This window comes from Fundulus heteroclitus, chromosome 19 (assembly GCF_011125445.2).
Source record: "Fundulus heteroclitus isolate FHET01 chromosome 19, MU-UCD_Fhet_4.1, whole genome shotgun sequence".
Lineage (NCBI taxonomy): Eukaryota > Metazoa > Chordata > Actinopteri > Cyprinodontiformes > Fundulidae > Fundulus > Fundulus heteroclitus.
In genome coordinates this window covers 22,912,225-22,926,929 of record NC_046379.1, presented here as the reverse complement: position 1 = coordinate 22,926,929, position 14,705 = coordinate 22,912,225, and the positions used below count along the sequence as shown (strand labels likewise).

The following is a 14,705-nucleotide window of genomic DNA, read 5'->3' as shown; positions in this document are numbered from 1 at the left end:
TATTTCTAACGTGGAAGGAAAATGGCATATGATTTGGCATATGATTTTCAACATTTATTTATTTATTTATAAAAATCTGAAAAGTGTGGCTTACATTTAAATTCCACCCCATTTACATCAATGTCTGGCACTGGATAAAATCCAGTATAACCAATTGTCCTCCAGAGTAATTTAATTAGCAAACAGTCCAGCCGTGTTTAATGCACTTTCAGTTTTAATTGCATCTGTTCTGTTGGGGAACAGCGGTGCGAAAACAGCCTCAGGAAGACCAAGGCAAACAGCACACAGGGGAGGGGTTTAAGTTGTGGAAATGTTCACAGCAGGGCTAAATTACTCAATTCAATCCGAAGCTTTATCCAAAACTGGAAACAGTACAGCACAACTGCAAAGCTATCAAGACAAGGCCGTCATCTACAACTGACAGGCTGCACAAGGACAACGTTAATCAGAGAACCATGGGAACTCTAGAGGAGCAGCAGAGATCCACAGCTCAGGTGGAAGGATCTAGCGATATAACTCTTTTGCGCTCCCTACATTTGGCCATTATTTCAGAATGGCAAGAAGAAGGGCATTGCTGAAGGAAAGCAAACAGAAGTCCCATCTGAAGTTTATCGCAAAAGGACACAGCAAACATGTGAAAGAGGGTGCTGCAGTCACATCAGACCGAAATTAAAATTTCTGACCCAAATGTAGATGCTAGATGAAGAGATAAACTAACACAACTTGTGGTGGTGGATGCATCATGCTGTTGGGGGTGCTTTTGCAGGGAGCGGGAAGCTGGTCCAAGTTCATGCAAATGGCTTTAAAGGACTGGGGTGGGATGGGGATTCACCATCCAGTAGGACGGTGAATATGTAGATAGATTATATGTGTTAGAATGGCCCAGTCAAAGGCCAGGGGGAAAACATCCGGTAGATAATTTGCAATAAGAATTAAAAACTCTATCTAATCTGACTGAATATGAGTTATTTTGCAAACTGGGCAGACAATTTCAATCAGCGGGTATGTAAGGGTGTTAGAGACATAACCCCAGAGACGCGCAGCTGGGATGGCATCAGAATGTGGTTCTACAAGGCGTTTTCTCTGGGCGACTGAAAACAGACCACAGCGTGTGCAGATCCCATCCCGGGTCTCCTTAAATCGCTCATTGGTGTCCACAAGATGGAGCCACGGTGCTTTAAAAACAAGCCAACACCGGTTGTTTTTGTTGCGCGTGTTGGCGGTGAATCAGTGGCATCGTTGGCCCTCGGCAGAGAGCGACACCAACCAGGACACCGAGAGAAAGCTGAAGAAATGTGAAGCCCGTTTAGTTTTAGTCGTAAAGAAATTAGAGACGATTTGCTCATGGAGTCTGCAGATTCGCTTCTGGAACTTCACCCCGTGTGCTGTTTTAGAAGGAATAAAAGTTATACATGTTTATTAGGGTGAAAAATAATTTTCCAGAGGCTCTGTAGAACAAACGACCTCTCAGAGGACGCTTTGTCAAAGTCTTCTCTGACGTGCTCCACTCGGCCTCTGTTTGCGGATATTAAACACTCAGGCCACTCAGCGTCTAATCTAATACGCCTGCGTGAAAAATCTGACGCCGCTGCGCCCGAACGTGACTAATTGCTGGCACATTTCTGCGCCTAAACGGGGATCATAATGGACGAGGAAATTTAATATAGGTCCCGTCCAGGTATGAGTCACCGGTTCCCCTTGTCCTGAGTTCACGAGGCGGCGGGGTGTTCTGTATCAACACCCCATTCGCACTTTTCTGCGCAAACAAGCGCCGCCGCGTAAAAGCGCAGTAAACGAGGAGCTCTCCGTTTTTTTTCCCCCCTCGGTGTCTTCGGCTCCAAATTAGAGCGGGATGAAATATTTATTACTAATGGATGCCAGGTGCCAGACGAACAGATGTCAAAGTGATGTATGCGCAAAAGTGTCGTAAATATTGTTTCTTCTCGGGCCCTCTCCGCTGAACCCGGGGCCCGGCCTCTGAAACAGGACTACACAGGTCGTTAACCTGCGTTCGTCCTCATTAAGGCCGCACTGAAGTCACCGGGCCGCTAGGGCCAAGAGGAGCGCCTACCTGCACAAAGACTTTAAAAGTTGCTCTTTGCTGTAGAGGCCAGAATCAGTCTAAAGGCGCACTTATCTGCAAACAGCAGCAGCGTCCACGCATTTAGCATCCATATAGGCCTGCTTTACTTCTGCCAAACAGCCACGGGTGAAACCAACATTCTCTTCTTTAAAAAAAAAAAAAAAAAAAAAAAACTAATGTGTGACGCTTACAAGTACAAATCTGCAGTCCTCACACTGAAACATTGCTCCACTGTTACAGCTGTCAGTTTGGGGACAGTTAGTATGAGATGACAGACCTCCAGTCCCTCTGCAATGAGAAATCACTGCGCGTCCCCATAATAACCCATTAGTGGTGACTTGGATTTCCCACAGGATCACACTGGGAACATTAAACCGCCAACTGGGAGCCATTTCCCCCCTTTCCGTCATTTTCTCCACGTCGAAGCACGGCGGCTCTGTGGACTCCGCGTCTGCGTCAAACAAGCGATTTTATCTCCGATTGAAAATTAATGTTTTAGGCCGTCCTGAAGTCATACGATAAATGAGTAGAGGTTATTAATGCCGAATAAACTAAATTGTGGGGAAAATATAGCATATTGTATGAATAACTGAGAGGATAATGTATGTAACAAAAAAATCGCATTATGGAGTAGTACAAATTACATAATAATAAAATAACGCTACTCCAAAGAATAAAATAAATAATATTAACAAACTCTTTCATGATGTAATTTGTACAAACTAATTAGTTTTTCCTTAGATTCAAAATGTTTTTTTTTTTTTTTTGGTTCTCTCAAAAGTAAAATTAATTTCAAAAATCAGTAGCGTTTATAATTGAGTCCGGATTTAATAAACTACTGATGAAAACTATATTTACAACAATATTAATAATAAACACCCGCGCGATCCTGCATGGATAAGCGCCTGGGGACGATGGATGATACTACTAATAAAGATAATAATGAAACAATAATACTAATATTAAAAATAATAAAATAAAAACAGCAATAATAATAATAATAACTTCGTTCCGTGGGTTGTTTTTTAATACTTCTACGTAATACTCCTAAGCACTTTTTTCATATATTAATTAAGCCATTTATTTATTTATTTGTGGCCTTCGCCACCTGAAAGATAACGTCGAACTGTGATTGACAAAGAAGGAGAAAAACTTATGGCCCGGTGACATAATTTAAAAAAAATATTGACATGTGAAGGCATGTTAACTGTTTCTTAATCCTCGGCGCATAGGCGCGATTAATTACTGCCTAATTAGACAAAGAACGCGCGGAATGTAACTCCTTGCATCATCATCACAGTTTTCTTAGTCCCACTTCTTATAGATGCAAACTATTATGTATTTTCTTTCTGTCTTTCATTCTTTATTTATTTATTTATTTATTTATTTCCTTTCTTTCTCCGATTTTTGCATGCATCCGGTCGTGCACATGCTGATGAATATAAAGTTAGCAGGGAACGCACCGAGAGCTTCATCTTACAATGTTAGGCTCTCAAAACAATAATCCCTTTAGAAAGTTTTTATTTATTTTTTATTTTTTTTTGGTCCATGAAGCAGTTCATCTAATTACTTTCTTTCTTTACAGCAGCCATGATATTATCAGATCCAACTCCACATCTACAAACAGCGCGGGATGAATGGGATTTCTTGGAGCTGTTTCGATAAGCAGTGATCGAAATGAAGCAGGGGGGTTGGAAATAGTTTTGAGCAGTTTTATGGTTTGGTTGATAACAAAAACAGCCCCAAAGCACGGAACAAGGGAATGTTGATGCATCTCCCGACCCTCTCATGTCTTCACCTGTTCAAAACGCAATAAATCATAATAAAAATGTTATTGTGCACTTTATCTATTTCATATATTCTGTTATAATGAGGGCGCAATGGCAGCAACCTGCAGGTAAACAAAACCCGATAAATGCTTTGGTGTGTTTTCTCCGCTCTGTTAAAGACCAGTGGGGTAATATTAGAGCAGTTAGGGTATAGTTTACACGATATATTACAGTTTGACAGGCTCTCATGGGAAAAACGCACATCTTTGCGAAGAAGAATCAAAGAGGCATTCAGTTTCCTGCCTTGTATATTTAAGGGCAAAAAGCTGAAGCAAGGAAAAAAAGTGAACCGACTCCAATTACGCTGATAAAGTAACTGAATAGATCTATAATGTGGGAGGAAGTTAGAAAAGGTAACTGAATGTGCAGTGAACGAGGAGAGATCCTTCTGAGGTACAGAAGCACAAATCAAAGAAAAACTGTACTTATATATAGTAAATTAATAAGACAAGATTATTGAACCCTTTAATTCACAACTCTCATTTATAAACAAAGCAACAAAAATAGGATAGAACAAATTATATATATATATATGGATGCTCCTGTGGTGGTTAACATAATAATAAACGCACAACAGAGAGAAGACTTCAGATCACCTTCTCCGTTGAGGAAACAAGGCAGCTGCAAAGTCCAGGGCCGCGCAACTTGTCTGATCCAATTAAATATATTTTATATTAAGGGACGACAAATTATTATTATTATTATTATTATTATTATTATTATTATTATTATTATTATTATTATCAATACTGTTATTATTCACCCAATTTGTATTATAAAGTTTTTATTTATTTATTTATTTTAGTTATATCTTGTTGCTTTTTGTTTTATGGACTGCTTTTGGTTCGTTTGTATCGGTCACAAATGCAAAAGATAACAGAAGCCTTAATCACCTAATGGGAACAAAATACAAACAGTATCAGGTCCTGTTATTAGTCATTTATCAGATGAGCGTTAACCTTTGTTACCCGCTTGAAGCGTCATGGATGTGCAGCTTGGACATTTATCTTGCGACTGGAGAGAGAGAGAGAGAGAGAAAAAAAAAGGAAGGTGCGTTTCCGTCCACTGTGAAAGTGCTGAAGATGGAGCAGCCAGCAGAGACCTCTGATCCCTCACCGCTGACCTTCTGTTATTCCAGCCAACAGAGGCTCCTAAATAGAAACAAGTCGAGCACGTTTACCAAATCGTAAACACGATCCTGGACGCGGAGGAGGGTGGGCAGGTGGGCACAAGGCGTGCTGCAGTGGTGCGTCTTAGAGGGGGGGGGAAAGTCTTATTCGGTCATGTTTAGGTAAACTATATGCGCACTAATTTACGGTTTATCTTACCGGGTGTCTGTATTCACTTCCAGGGAATTACGCCCTCCTCACAAGGTGGGAAAGGGTAAACAGAACACAACAACGCTTCCCCTCCCGCAACTAACACTCAGGGCTGTGCGTGCTGAAACAAATACCGTAGAATCATCTGTGTGTACCTTGTGGCCCCTCACAGCCGCCTAGCTTGTTTAATGTCTGCAGAGCTTCTCAACAATATTCCTAATTGCGCTGTGCCGTTTGATGTTTATGCACGCTGATCCCTTTAGACTGCGAGATGAAGGTCAGACCTTTTATTTAGGAAAAAAAAAATATGTATGACACGAGATAACCAAACGCATGTGTTATAATCGGGTAAAGTAGAAGTGCAAAGTTATGACGCGTTTGTTTCTCGTTTAGGAAAGGAGCAAATATCTTACTACTTGCACGAGGGCTTTCTATCCAGGTAGTGCGCGTTAAAAAAAGGACTAGAAACAGCTTTTGCTTGATGCATTTGCATTAAAACGTCTAATCTCAATAACTGTTGTAAAGGAGAGCTATCATACATATATGATTCCAGGGGTGACTGGAATATTTTAGGAACATTTGACCTATCCTGTGCGCGCAGCCACGATCCAAACAAGACGGGTTTACATCGCATCGTGGAGGAGGGAAATTGTGCGCTTTAAATTTAAGAGCATCAGGCGTAATTTTACGCATGAACTATGCGCTTTGAGGTTTTAAATGGGGTGAAATGGTCAGTTCTAACCTTGAGTTGAACTTCGGATAACTTTCTTTCCCCAAAAAAATTCCAACGCGCGCCTTTTGGCGACCTTGTCCACTAAAACTAGACTTCAGCATTGCTTTCGTGCGTAAAAGAAAAAACTTGGGTGAAAAAAAATAAAATTAAAAAAATGTAACAGGATGGCGACATATTGCAAGAATCCTCTGACCATATTATTAAAAAAATATTTTTTGATATTTTAGAACATAGCCTCAAAGTAACCCATTTTTAAATTTTATTTTGAAATAACTTTTATTACTAATGGGAAACTAAATGGGCAAATGATGAAAGTTTCGGACGAGTTAAAATGGAAGCGGTTCTCCTCTTTTAAATGAGATTTCCCCGATAATCACCAACAGGAGCCACCCTTTTGTTGTCCATCACTCTGCAGAAGGTGACGGATCTCATCCAGAATCTTGATTCTGCGTAAAACCCAACATATCTGTCTCGATAACAAACACATTCATGTTGGCCATCCCCAGTTTTTTTTTTTTTTTTGGAGGTGTGGAGCAGCAATGGGGAGGAGGAGAGAGATGGATCTGTCATGTCAAACGTCTCACCCTCACCAATGGCAGGCGGCGCAGCGCGATCCCGAACGGGGATTGTGGAGGCGGGCCAATGAGCGGGCGCAAACGCCTCGGGAAGCCCGGCCTCCCTAATTTCAACAGATTGAAATGTAAGCCTGTCTCCGGCGCCTTCGGGAAACAGAAAGAGAATTTTGTCCCCTCTTCTTCATTTTGTCGCGCAAGAAGTGTTATTTTATTTTTCTCTCGAGGGTGGACACGCTGGACGCGCGGCAGGATCCACGGAGGCGGTTCAGTGCGGACACCGTGTACTTCCTTTGCGGCTTCAACACGATGGGTGAGTTCAAGTGTCCCTTTTTTCCCCCCGTCTTGACGGGAGGATGCAGCGATCGCTTATTATGAGAAGGTGAGAAAATCCAGCGAGATTACTTTAGCTGTTTAAGGCGTAATGTGGTGATCGGGCGACAGTTACGCACAGATTGTGAACGTCTGCGTGGGGCTAAGACCGTGTTAATTCCAGCACACATCTCGCGTAACTCGTAATGAGCTTCAAAAATCAAAGCGAAAACTTTTCTAAGAAGTCATAAAATGTTCCTTTGTTGGTTTTTTTTAAGCAGCTATAAATGTCTTAAAAGTGAAGGAAGGCGCAATAAAAAGCTCTCATCTGCTTCATTAGTTCACACAGAAATCAGATTGCGTGAAGTCGCTTCCATCATGTCAGATGTGTGTGTGTGCGCGTGTGCGCGGGTGTGCGTGCGCGCGCTCGCCGGGCCTTGACGTCGTATCTCACAGCTCTTTCCTCTGCTTGTTTTCCACACCAGAACCTGCCTTCGGTGAGGTGAACCAGCTCGGCGGTGTCTTCGTGAACGGCCGGCCTCTCCCCAACGCCATCCGCCTCCGCATCGTGGAGCTGGCCCAGCTCGGGATCCGACCGTGCGACATCAGCCGCCAGCTGCGCGTCTCCCACGGCTGCGTGAGCAAGATCCTGGCCCGCTACAACGAGACCGGCTCCATCCTGCCGGGGGCCATCGGCGGCAGCAAGCCGCGGGTCACCACGCCCACCGTCGTCAAGCACATACGGACTTACAAGCAACGGGACCCGGGGATTTTCGCCTGGGAGATCCGGGACAGGTTGCTGGCGGACGGGGTGTGCGACAAGTTCAACCTGCCCTCCGTGAGCTCCATCAGCCGGATCCTGCGGAACAAGATCGGGAACCTGGCGCAGCAGAGCCAGTACGAGTCGGGCAAGCAGGCGCCTCACCCGCCGCCGCAGCCATCGTTACCCTACAACCACTTGTACTCATACTCGGCGTCCAAAGTGCCCAATCCGCCCGGCATGCCCACTCTTCCCGGACACATGGCCATGCACAGGATATGGCCCTCCTCGCACTCAGTCACAGATATTCTGGGGATTCGATCTATCACAGAGCAACAAAGTAAGCAAGGCTGCGCACGGGCCTGTTACAGTTACTCATGAAGGCACATTTGCACAAGCTTAAGGGGGGTTGTGTGTGTGTGTGTGTGTGTGTGTGTGTGTGTAAACTCCAAAGTAGTTATTGAAAGTAAAAAATAATAATAATTATATATATATATATATATATATATATATATATATATATATATATATATATATATATATAGTAAGCTGATATATATTTTAAATGGAGTCACAAGGAAACACACGGCTCGACACGCGGTTCTGTGGAATTCGGCTTTCAGGTGAAGTGTGTTGGGTATTATTTGGCGTTACCCAGCAAAGCCAGGCCTCGTGTTTGTAGTCCAGCCTGTGTGACACATGCAGGTATAGGCCCAGATGACTTTGCCCCCCCCCCTTCCCTCCTCAACACGACCGCAGATGTTTTGGAAACAGTGAAACAGGATCCGGCATAAATCAGTGTTAATGGTGGGCTCGGGCTCAGCAGCTTGTTTACCAGGGGCAGGAGGGGAAGTGCTGTCAGGGTTCCGGGCTCCTCTCCACTTCCACTACCGTCATATTAACAATGTATATCTGTAACTTAAGCGACGTGAACGACACAGATGCGAGGCAGATATATCTGCGAGAACTCACAGGGGGGAGGATTGTGTTTGGAAGGGGCGCCTTTTTAAACAATTTATGCATTTCCAAAATAACTTGCAGATGTCTGTGGCTGCAGGTTTTTAAAGGTTTTTGCACTGATTTCGGCATTCAAACTACTCTGAAAGTGGGTTTAGAACATTTGAAAGGGTGGTTAAAAGAAACGCACCAGTGATTTGGTTTGTATGCACTCGGGTTGAAAATGCGCATTGTGAGCGACACACAACGACCAGTGAGCAACAAATGCAAAACTGCCGAGACTGGTTGGAATGAATGTTGACGTTTTATTTCAGCATCTACAGCGTGAATTTTTGTTTTAATGTTTTATAGGGTTGCCCTCCCACCGGTAAACACTGGCAGTGTTGTCCATTACGCACGAAAGGGAGGAGGTAAATTTAATTCGCCCACTAGGATTGGATGAACCGACTCACCAGAGTCCACTTTCATCTTCATCTGACCTTTACAAATAACCAAAAACAGTCCAGATTAAAATCATGAACTTCACGACAGGAAAAACAAAACAAAAAAACAAACAAAAAAGAAATAGGAACTTCGTTTTTAATTGTTCTTATTAACAAGGTTTAAAATTACCTAAATCACGTGAAATGGATGGATGTAGAAGTAATATTTAGTAAATTTAGAATTTATTTAAGAATATTCATTTATAAGACAAAAAAAAATCCAAGTTTAATTAAACGCTATAAATTAAAACTGAAAATCGTGCGCACAAAAACTCGTAGGATTTATAGTAGTATCGGCGCGTCGAAATGGCAAATGCGCACGCTTCACTGCAAAATGTCACAGGGTTTATTGACTTTTGCAACCTGGCTAACCTGCGGCTGATGAATGCATGAGTAACGGCGACCCTTGCCGTTCTTCTTCTCTTTCTTTCGACCCAGAATTTCCTTTAAAAAGCTCCCCCTGACTTTCCTGTTTTTCTTTTTCTCTTTTACTTCCCCCAGTTAGTGACAGTCCATCCTTTTCCAGCGCCAAACTAGAGGAATGGAGTGCTATAAACAGGAGTAATTTCCCACCAGCAAGCTCTTCACTAGTCAATGGCATGGATAAGGCGCATTTAGAACCCCACGAAGCAAAATACACGCAGGTAAAATGTGGACACGTCTGATTTTATTCAAAAATTTCCCACCCATTATAGCAGTATCGAATATTTATATTAATTTATTTCATATATATATATATATATATATATATATATATATATATATATATATATATATATATATATATATATATATTATTATTATTATTATTATTATTATTATTATTATTATTATTATTATTATTATTATTATTTATTTTTTTTTTTTTTTTTTCACAAGCATTTTTTTGTTGATTCTGCTTATTTATCAGTTCTTTGGGGGATTGTGATTTAGCCGTTTTCAAGTCAAATAGGTTTCATAAAATAATGCTATGGTTTAAAAAAAACCTCCAACTTATTTTCACTTATAAAAAAGAAGCAAAACTCATTAGATCTTTTATTCACCTATTAATTATGCGAGCACACAGAACTTTTGGAATGTTTTTCTCATTTTTGTAAAAAACATTACAAACTATTATGTATATAAGATATGCAGCAGCTCTGCCCATAAAGGTGGGCTCATTGTTTTCAGAAGCATTCTATATATTTTTGATTTTCATCCAATATTTTTCAAAGAAAAACAAACAAAACTCATTGTCTACAATAAATGCTATTGTCCCAGTCATTTCGAGTCAACAGGTAAATCATTTATCCATTCCGATCTTACGTACAGCAGTGTATTCATAATTAACACAGACTTCTAGAGGCGAAATAAGCGTCAAGATACTAATACAGATGATTGTTATTTCACTCATGAACAAAACCGAATCATATCTTTTTTTGGGGGGCATACATTTGCTTTAAACAAAATAAAAAAAAACAGCCTCTATATTACGCTACACTAATAATAATTTAGCCTAAACTAGTAATTCACATTTAAATTCGTTTAGATGACAGCGGGTGGACGTGTGCGCATGCGTGTGTTTTTTCCTATCTTAATTTGACAGGGCGCGCACAAACTTGAGAAATGTCCATCAAGCATGATTGATGGTCCCGCTTTATCAGTGGGGAGATTTTCAGGCTCGGTGTGCAGTAAATCTGGCTGGCGCTGTCGCTTTCAGCGCGCCCCCAAAACAGGGTTTGATAGACGGTTACTCAAAATAATAATAAATAATAATAATTAATAATGATAATTATTATACAAAACCAGAAAAGCTAATGTAGGAAATTAAAAGACAACCATTACAAATACCAATTTTGAAAAAAAAAAAAAAAAAGAAAAAAAATCTGAAAAAAAAAAAAATCTTAATATGCGAAAAAAGTATAGTTTATGGATTCTCCTTAGATGGCAAAATACCAGCAGATTGTGGAGTGCCATGCAAACACGGACAGCTCCGACGTTTTCAAACAAACACCCTCCATGTTTTAAACCTGCAGATTTTTTTTATTTTATTGTATTTTATTCCCCTGGTTCTGAAAAGCAAAAGTAAAACAATTTTTTTTTTTTAACATCCGAACATCCAGCAGGTTCGTTTTAAACTAAAATCACAGTAGAGGCCAGCAGGTCGTGCGTATGCAAGGCCAAAGGGCTGCGCCGCGGTAAGGAAACACGTAACCTGCAGGCGCTGCTCCGACAGCAGAGAGGGACAGATGTCTCCATGGAGACAACGGCAGCATCGCCGAGTCAGATTTAAGAAATCCCGCGATAACTGCCTTCGTTCCGAACGAGTCGGGGATGGATGAGCTGCTCTGAGCAAAAACAGGCCAATCGTTCTACGTTCTCAACACACCGAAACGTATTTAAGCATCAAAGCTGATTTAGAGTGAAAACAGTGGGATTAAAAGCAAAACGTTTGAATTTTTATTGGTCATTATGGATCTGTATGTAAATCAAGAAGTGGATAAAAAAAAAAAAGAACACACAAATTTGGGTTCACATGCGTCTATTAAAAGGCAAATTTGAGCAATTATGTTAAGTACATTTCCAAAAATGCAATTGCATTCAAATCCAAATTGCTGCTTCAAGCACAATGTCAATATAATAAAAATAGAAGAAAATAAAGAGAGATCAAGGAATGTATTTATTATATTACACATGCCAAGATACAACAGTCGATCCAGTTTAAAAATGAGCTAGTCACCCACCAAAAAAAATACAAAAATAAAAATCATGCGCAGCCAGCAAATGATGCAATCTGATGAGAATCTGCGCTTATGTGCAGCTGCGTTTGTGATGTGCTTTACTTTTGAGAAGGTGATTGCAACTAAACTATGTGAAAATGATATAAGATATAACAGGCATAATTCCTGAGATGAAGTTTTGCAGTTAAACAGAAAGAAAAAGAAGACAAGTGGCGTTATGCCCTGCAATGATTAGTTGTTTTGAATAGCCACTGGTCTGTGTGACAGTCTCATGGTATGTGCATAACTATGATATACCAAATATACCACAGGTTTGAAGCGTGTGCGCAAAAACTGAGAAAAAAAAGCAAAACATGATTTATATTCGCTGAAGATAGTCGCCCCCCCTTAGGGTAACGTGTAACACACACACGTTACTCTGCACTCATAAGACAGTGGATGGATAATATGATTTTACTGCTTTTATTTGAAACAGAGAAACATTTATTCTTACTGATGTAACCACAAAATGTTGATTAATGCATTCAAAATTTTATAAAACATTTATTAATTGGGATTTCGCTATAAAAAGTTAATTCAAAAGCATATATTTGGTCATTTTCAGGCTTGTATGTTCGCCGACTATTTTACCCTTTAGCAGATCTAATCATTATAAAAAGTGGATACTAGCTGGTTAATAAGTCCTGTTATCTGTTCAGGTAGCTCGCATGCAGCTTAACAGACACTTTTAGCTTAGTTTTCTAACATCCATCCATGTTTATACCCGCTTTTCCAGCGTTACATCATTAATAGTGGCAGAGTGTACTCGTTTAATGTTCACACCACAACTGTTTCTGCTTTTCTATTGTTTTTAAGCAGCCAACAGTCTTTTTTTTTTAAACATGACAAAAGAATAGTAGCATTCGTTCAGCCAGCTGCCCAAGGCGCACGGAATTTACTTTTTGAACTATACAGCCAGAGAAAACTCTGGTCTCCCCAAAACTTTTGCTGGCATCCTAATAAAAAAGGACTTTAAATCTTAGGAAAAGCATAATAGAAACTATGATCAGTTTCAAAACAGAACCATTTAAAAAAAATCCCCACGTAATTTCATGCATGTAACATACCAATGTATAATGCTAAATTATATATTTTTAATAATAAATATATATTTTTAACCATTTCAGACAAGCATGTAAGTGCAGGAGAAAAAAATGAATTGTTCTAAAACCTCATAATAAAATATTTGTACTATCACTAGCGGACCACCCTTGAGAAAAAATTCTGCCTCCATGGTCCAAATGTGAAATCCTCCAGTTAAATCCTGGTCTTGTGCCAGAGCGCCAGAGACCGTTCCTACTCCGAGGCCCTCCCTTTCCTCATTTTCTATCATATTTCCTCTCCTCCTGCCTTGCGCCCTCAATCTATCATGACATCTGTTTTGTGGCATTCCCCCAACCAGCGTGTACTCCATCAGCTGCCGCGGTATGTGGACGCTGACGGAGAAACGTCCATTTTCAGCGTAGAAAAAACAGGCCGACCGTGCATGTATGGTTGTTCTACTCCTTTAATGTGAGCCAGGAGCGTGAGTGCGCATAATTGATCATTCATACTTTCATCAAAATTGGCAAAATGGGATTTTTATGTGGTGGTTGTGAAGTTAGGATTTAGGTCTGCTGCATATAATTCAACCAACATCGCCTTCACTTATTTCTGCTGCTTACTTTTATAGCTACAGTGTGTGTGTGTATGTGTGTGTGTGTGTGTATTTGTCTGGGATGGGACTCTTTAATATTTTTCAAAGCTTAATAACAATGTTTGGCACCTCATTTCTGTTTCATTTAATCAAAGAAGATAAATCATCCCTTTGGGACAATTAAATTGGAGCTTTTTAGATCTACATTGCAGATTTAATCTCGACTTTTCCTTCCTATTTCCAGACGCCGAGTGGATTGCCCACAGTGAACAGCTATGTCACAGCGCCCAGCATCCCTCCCTACCACCCTCCCACCCAAGTGTCACCCTACATGGGGTACAGCGCCACCACGTCGGCCTATGTGACCGGACCCACATGGCAGCCGGCCAGTGGCAGTGCTCTATCTCCCCACAGCTGTGACATCGCCGCCCCTCTGGCCTTCAAGAGCATGGCGGCCAGCCGTGACGGCTTCCACCCGGTCGCTGCGTCGGCGCTCTGAGGTCCCCTTCTGAGGACTGGAGACGAACATGGGGGGAAACAGTGGAAGGAGTGGGGGGGTGAGAGCGAGTGGACAGGACAGGAGACTTCAGGTCTTGTTGTTTTTCTCCCTCTGCCACCCTTCTATGAAGGACTCAGAGCCATGAGTCGGTCCATCGAGAGCAGGCCGCTTTCCCCCCCCAAACCCCCCCTCGACTCCCCCACTCCCCTTCAAGGTCAACACGGCGAGACCAAAGACTCACAGGGAGTAAACGGACAATACAACAAACTCGTTGTCTAAAAAGAACTTGTGGAACAGGTGTTCTGAAGGGACTGGTGCGTGACCACCACTCCACCCATCAACACAATTCCTCTCAGATCCTTAACTGCACAGTCTTTGGGCAGAAACGGGGTAATGTACAACTTCAGACATATACAATCAACCTAAGGGAAAACACTTTGCACAAGTGTTTCAGGGTGCTTGTTAATTACTATTGCTTTTTTTTTTTAAATTTTTGTATACTTCTTGTTGTTTATGATTTAAAAGATGGAGCAGTGCTTTTCCCACTCCACTAAAAGTGAAGCCAAAGAAAGAGCTCCACACAGAAGTCTTATTTATTAGATTAAGGTACGTTGAATGAAGTGCAATTAGCGTTGCAGAATGCATGGCAGTCTCCATGCACATTTGGACAGAATTGGAATTACGTTGCAGAGCATTAACAATTGACAAATGTTGCACAGTGGAATTGAATGTATCTTATTAAATTGTTTGGCTGTTTACTGGTT

General features: G+C 41.2%; 1 protein-coding gene across 2 annotated transcripts; it reads left to right on the top strand.

The window, feature by feature from the left end:
• Positions 1 to 6,605: 6,605 nt before the first annotated feature.
• pax9 (paired box 9) lies at positions 6,606 to 14,705 on the top strand. Of its 2 annotated transcripts, XM_012871598.3 has the most exons (4): positions 6,606 to 6,849; positions 7,334 to 7,948; positions 9,549 to 9,691; positions 13,687 to 14,705. In XM_012871598.3, the coding sequence occupies exons 1-4, from the start codon at positions 6,846 to 6,848 to the stop codon at positions 13,939 to 13,941; spliced, it is 1,017 nt and encodes a 338-aa protein (XP_012727052.1). In that variant the 5' UTR covers positions 6,606 to 6,845; the 3' UTR covers positions 13,942 to 14,705. The 2 variants fall into 2 exon arrangements, with proteins under 2 accessions (XP_012727052.1, XP_012727053.1); XM_012871599.3 differs by lacking the exon at positions 9,549 to 9,691 and having other exon boundaries at positions 6,665 to 6,849.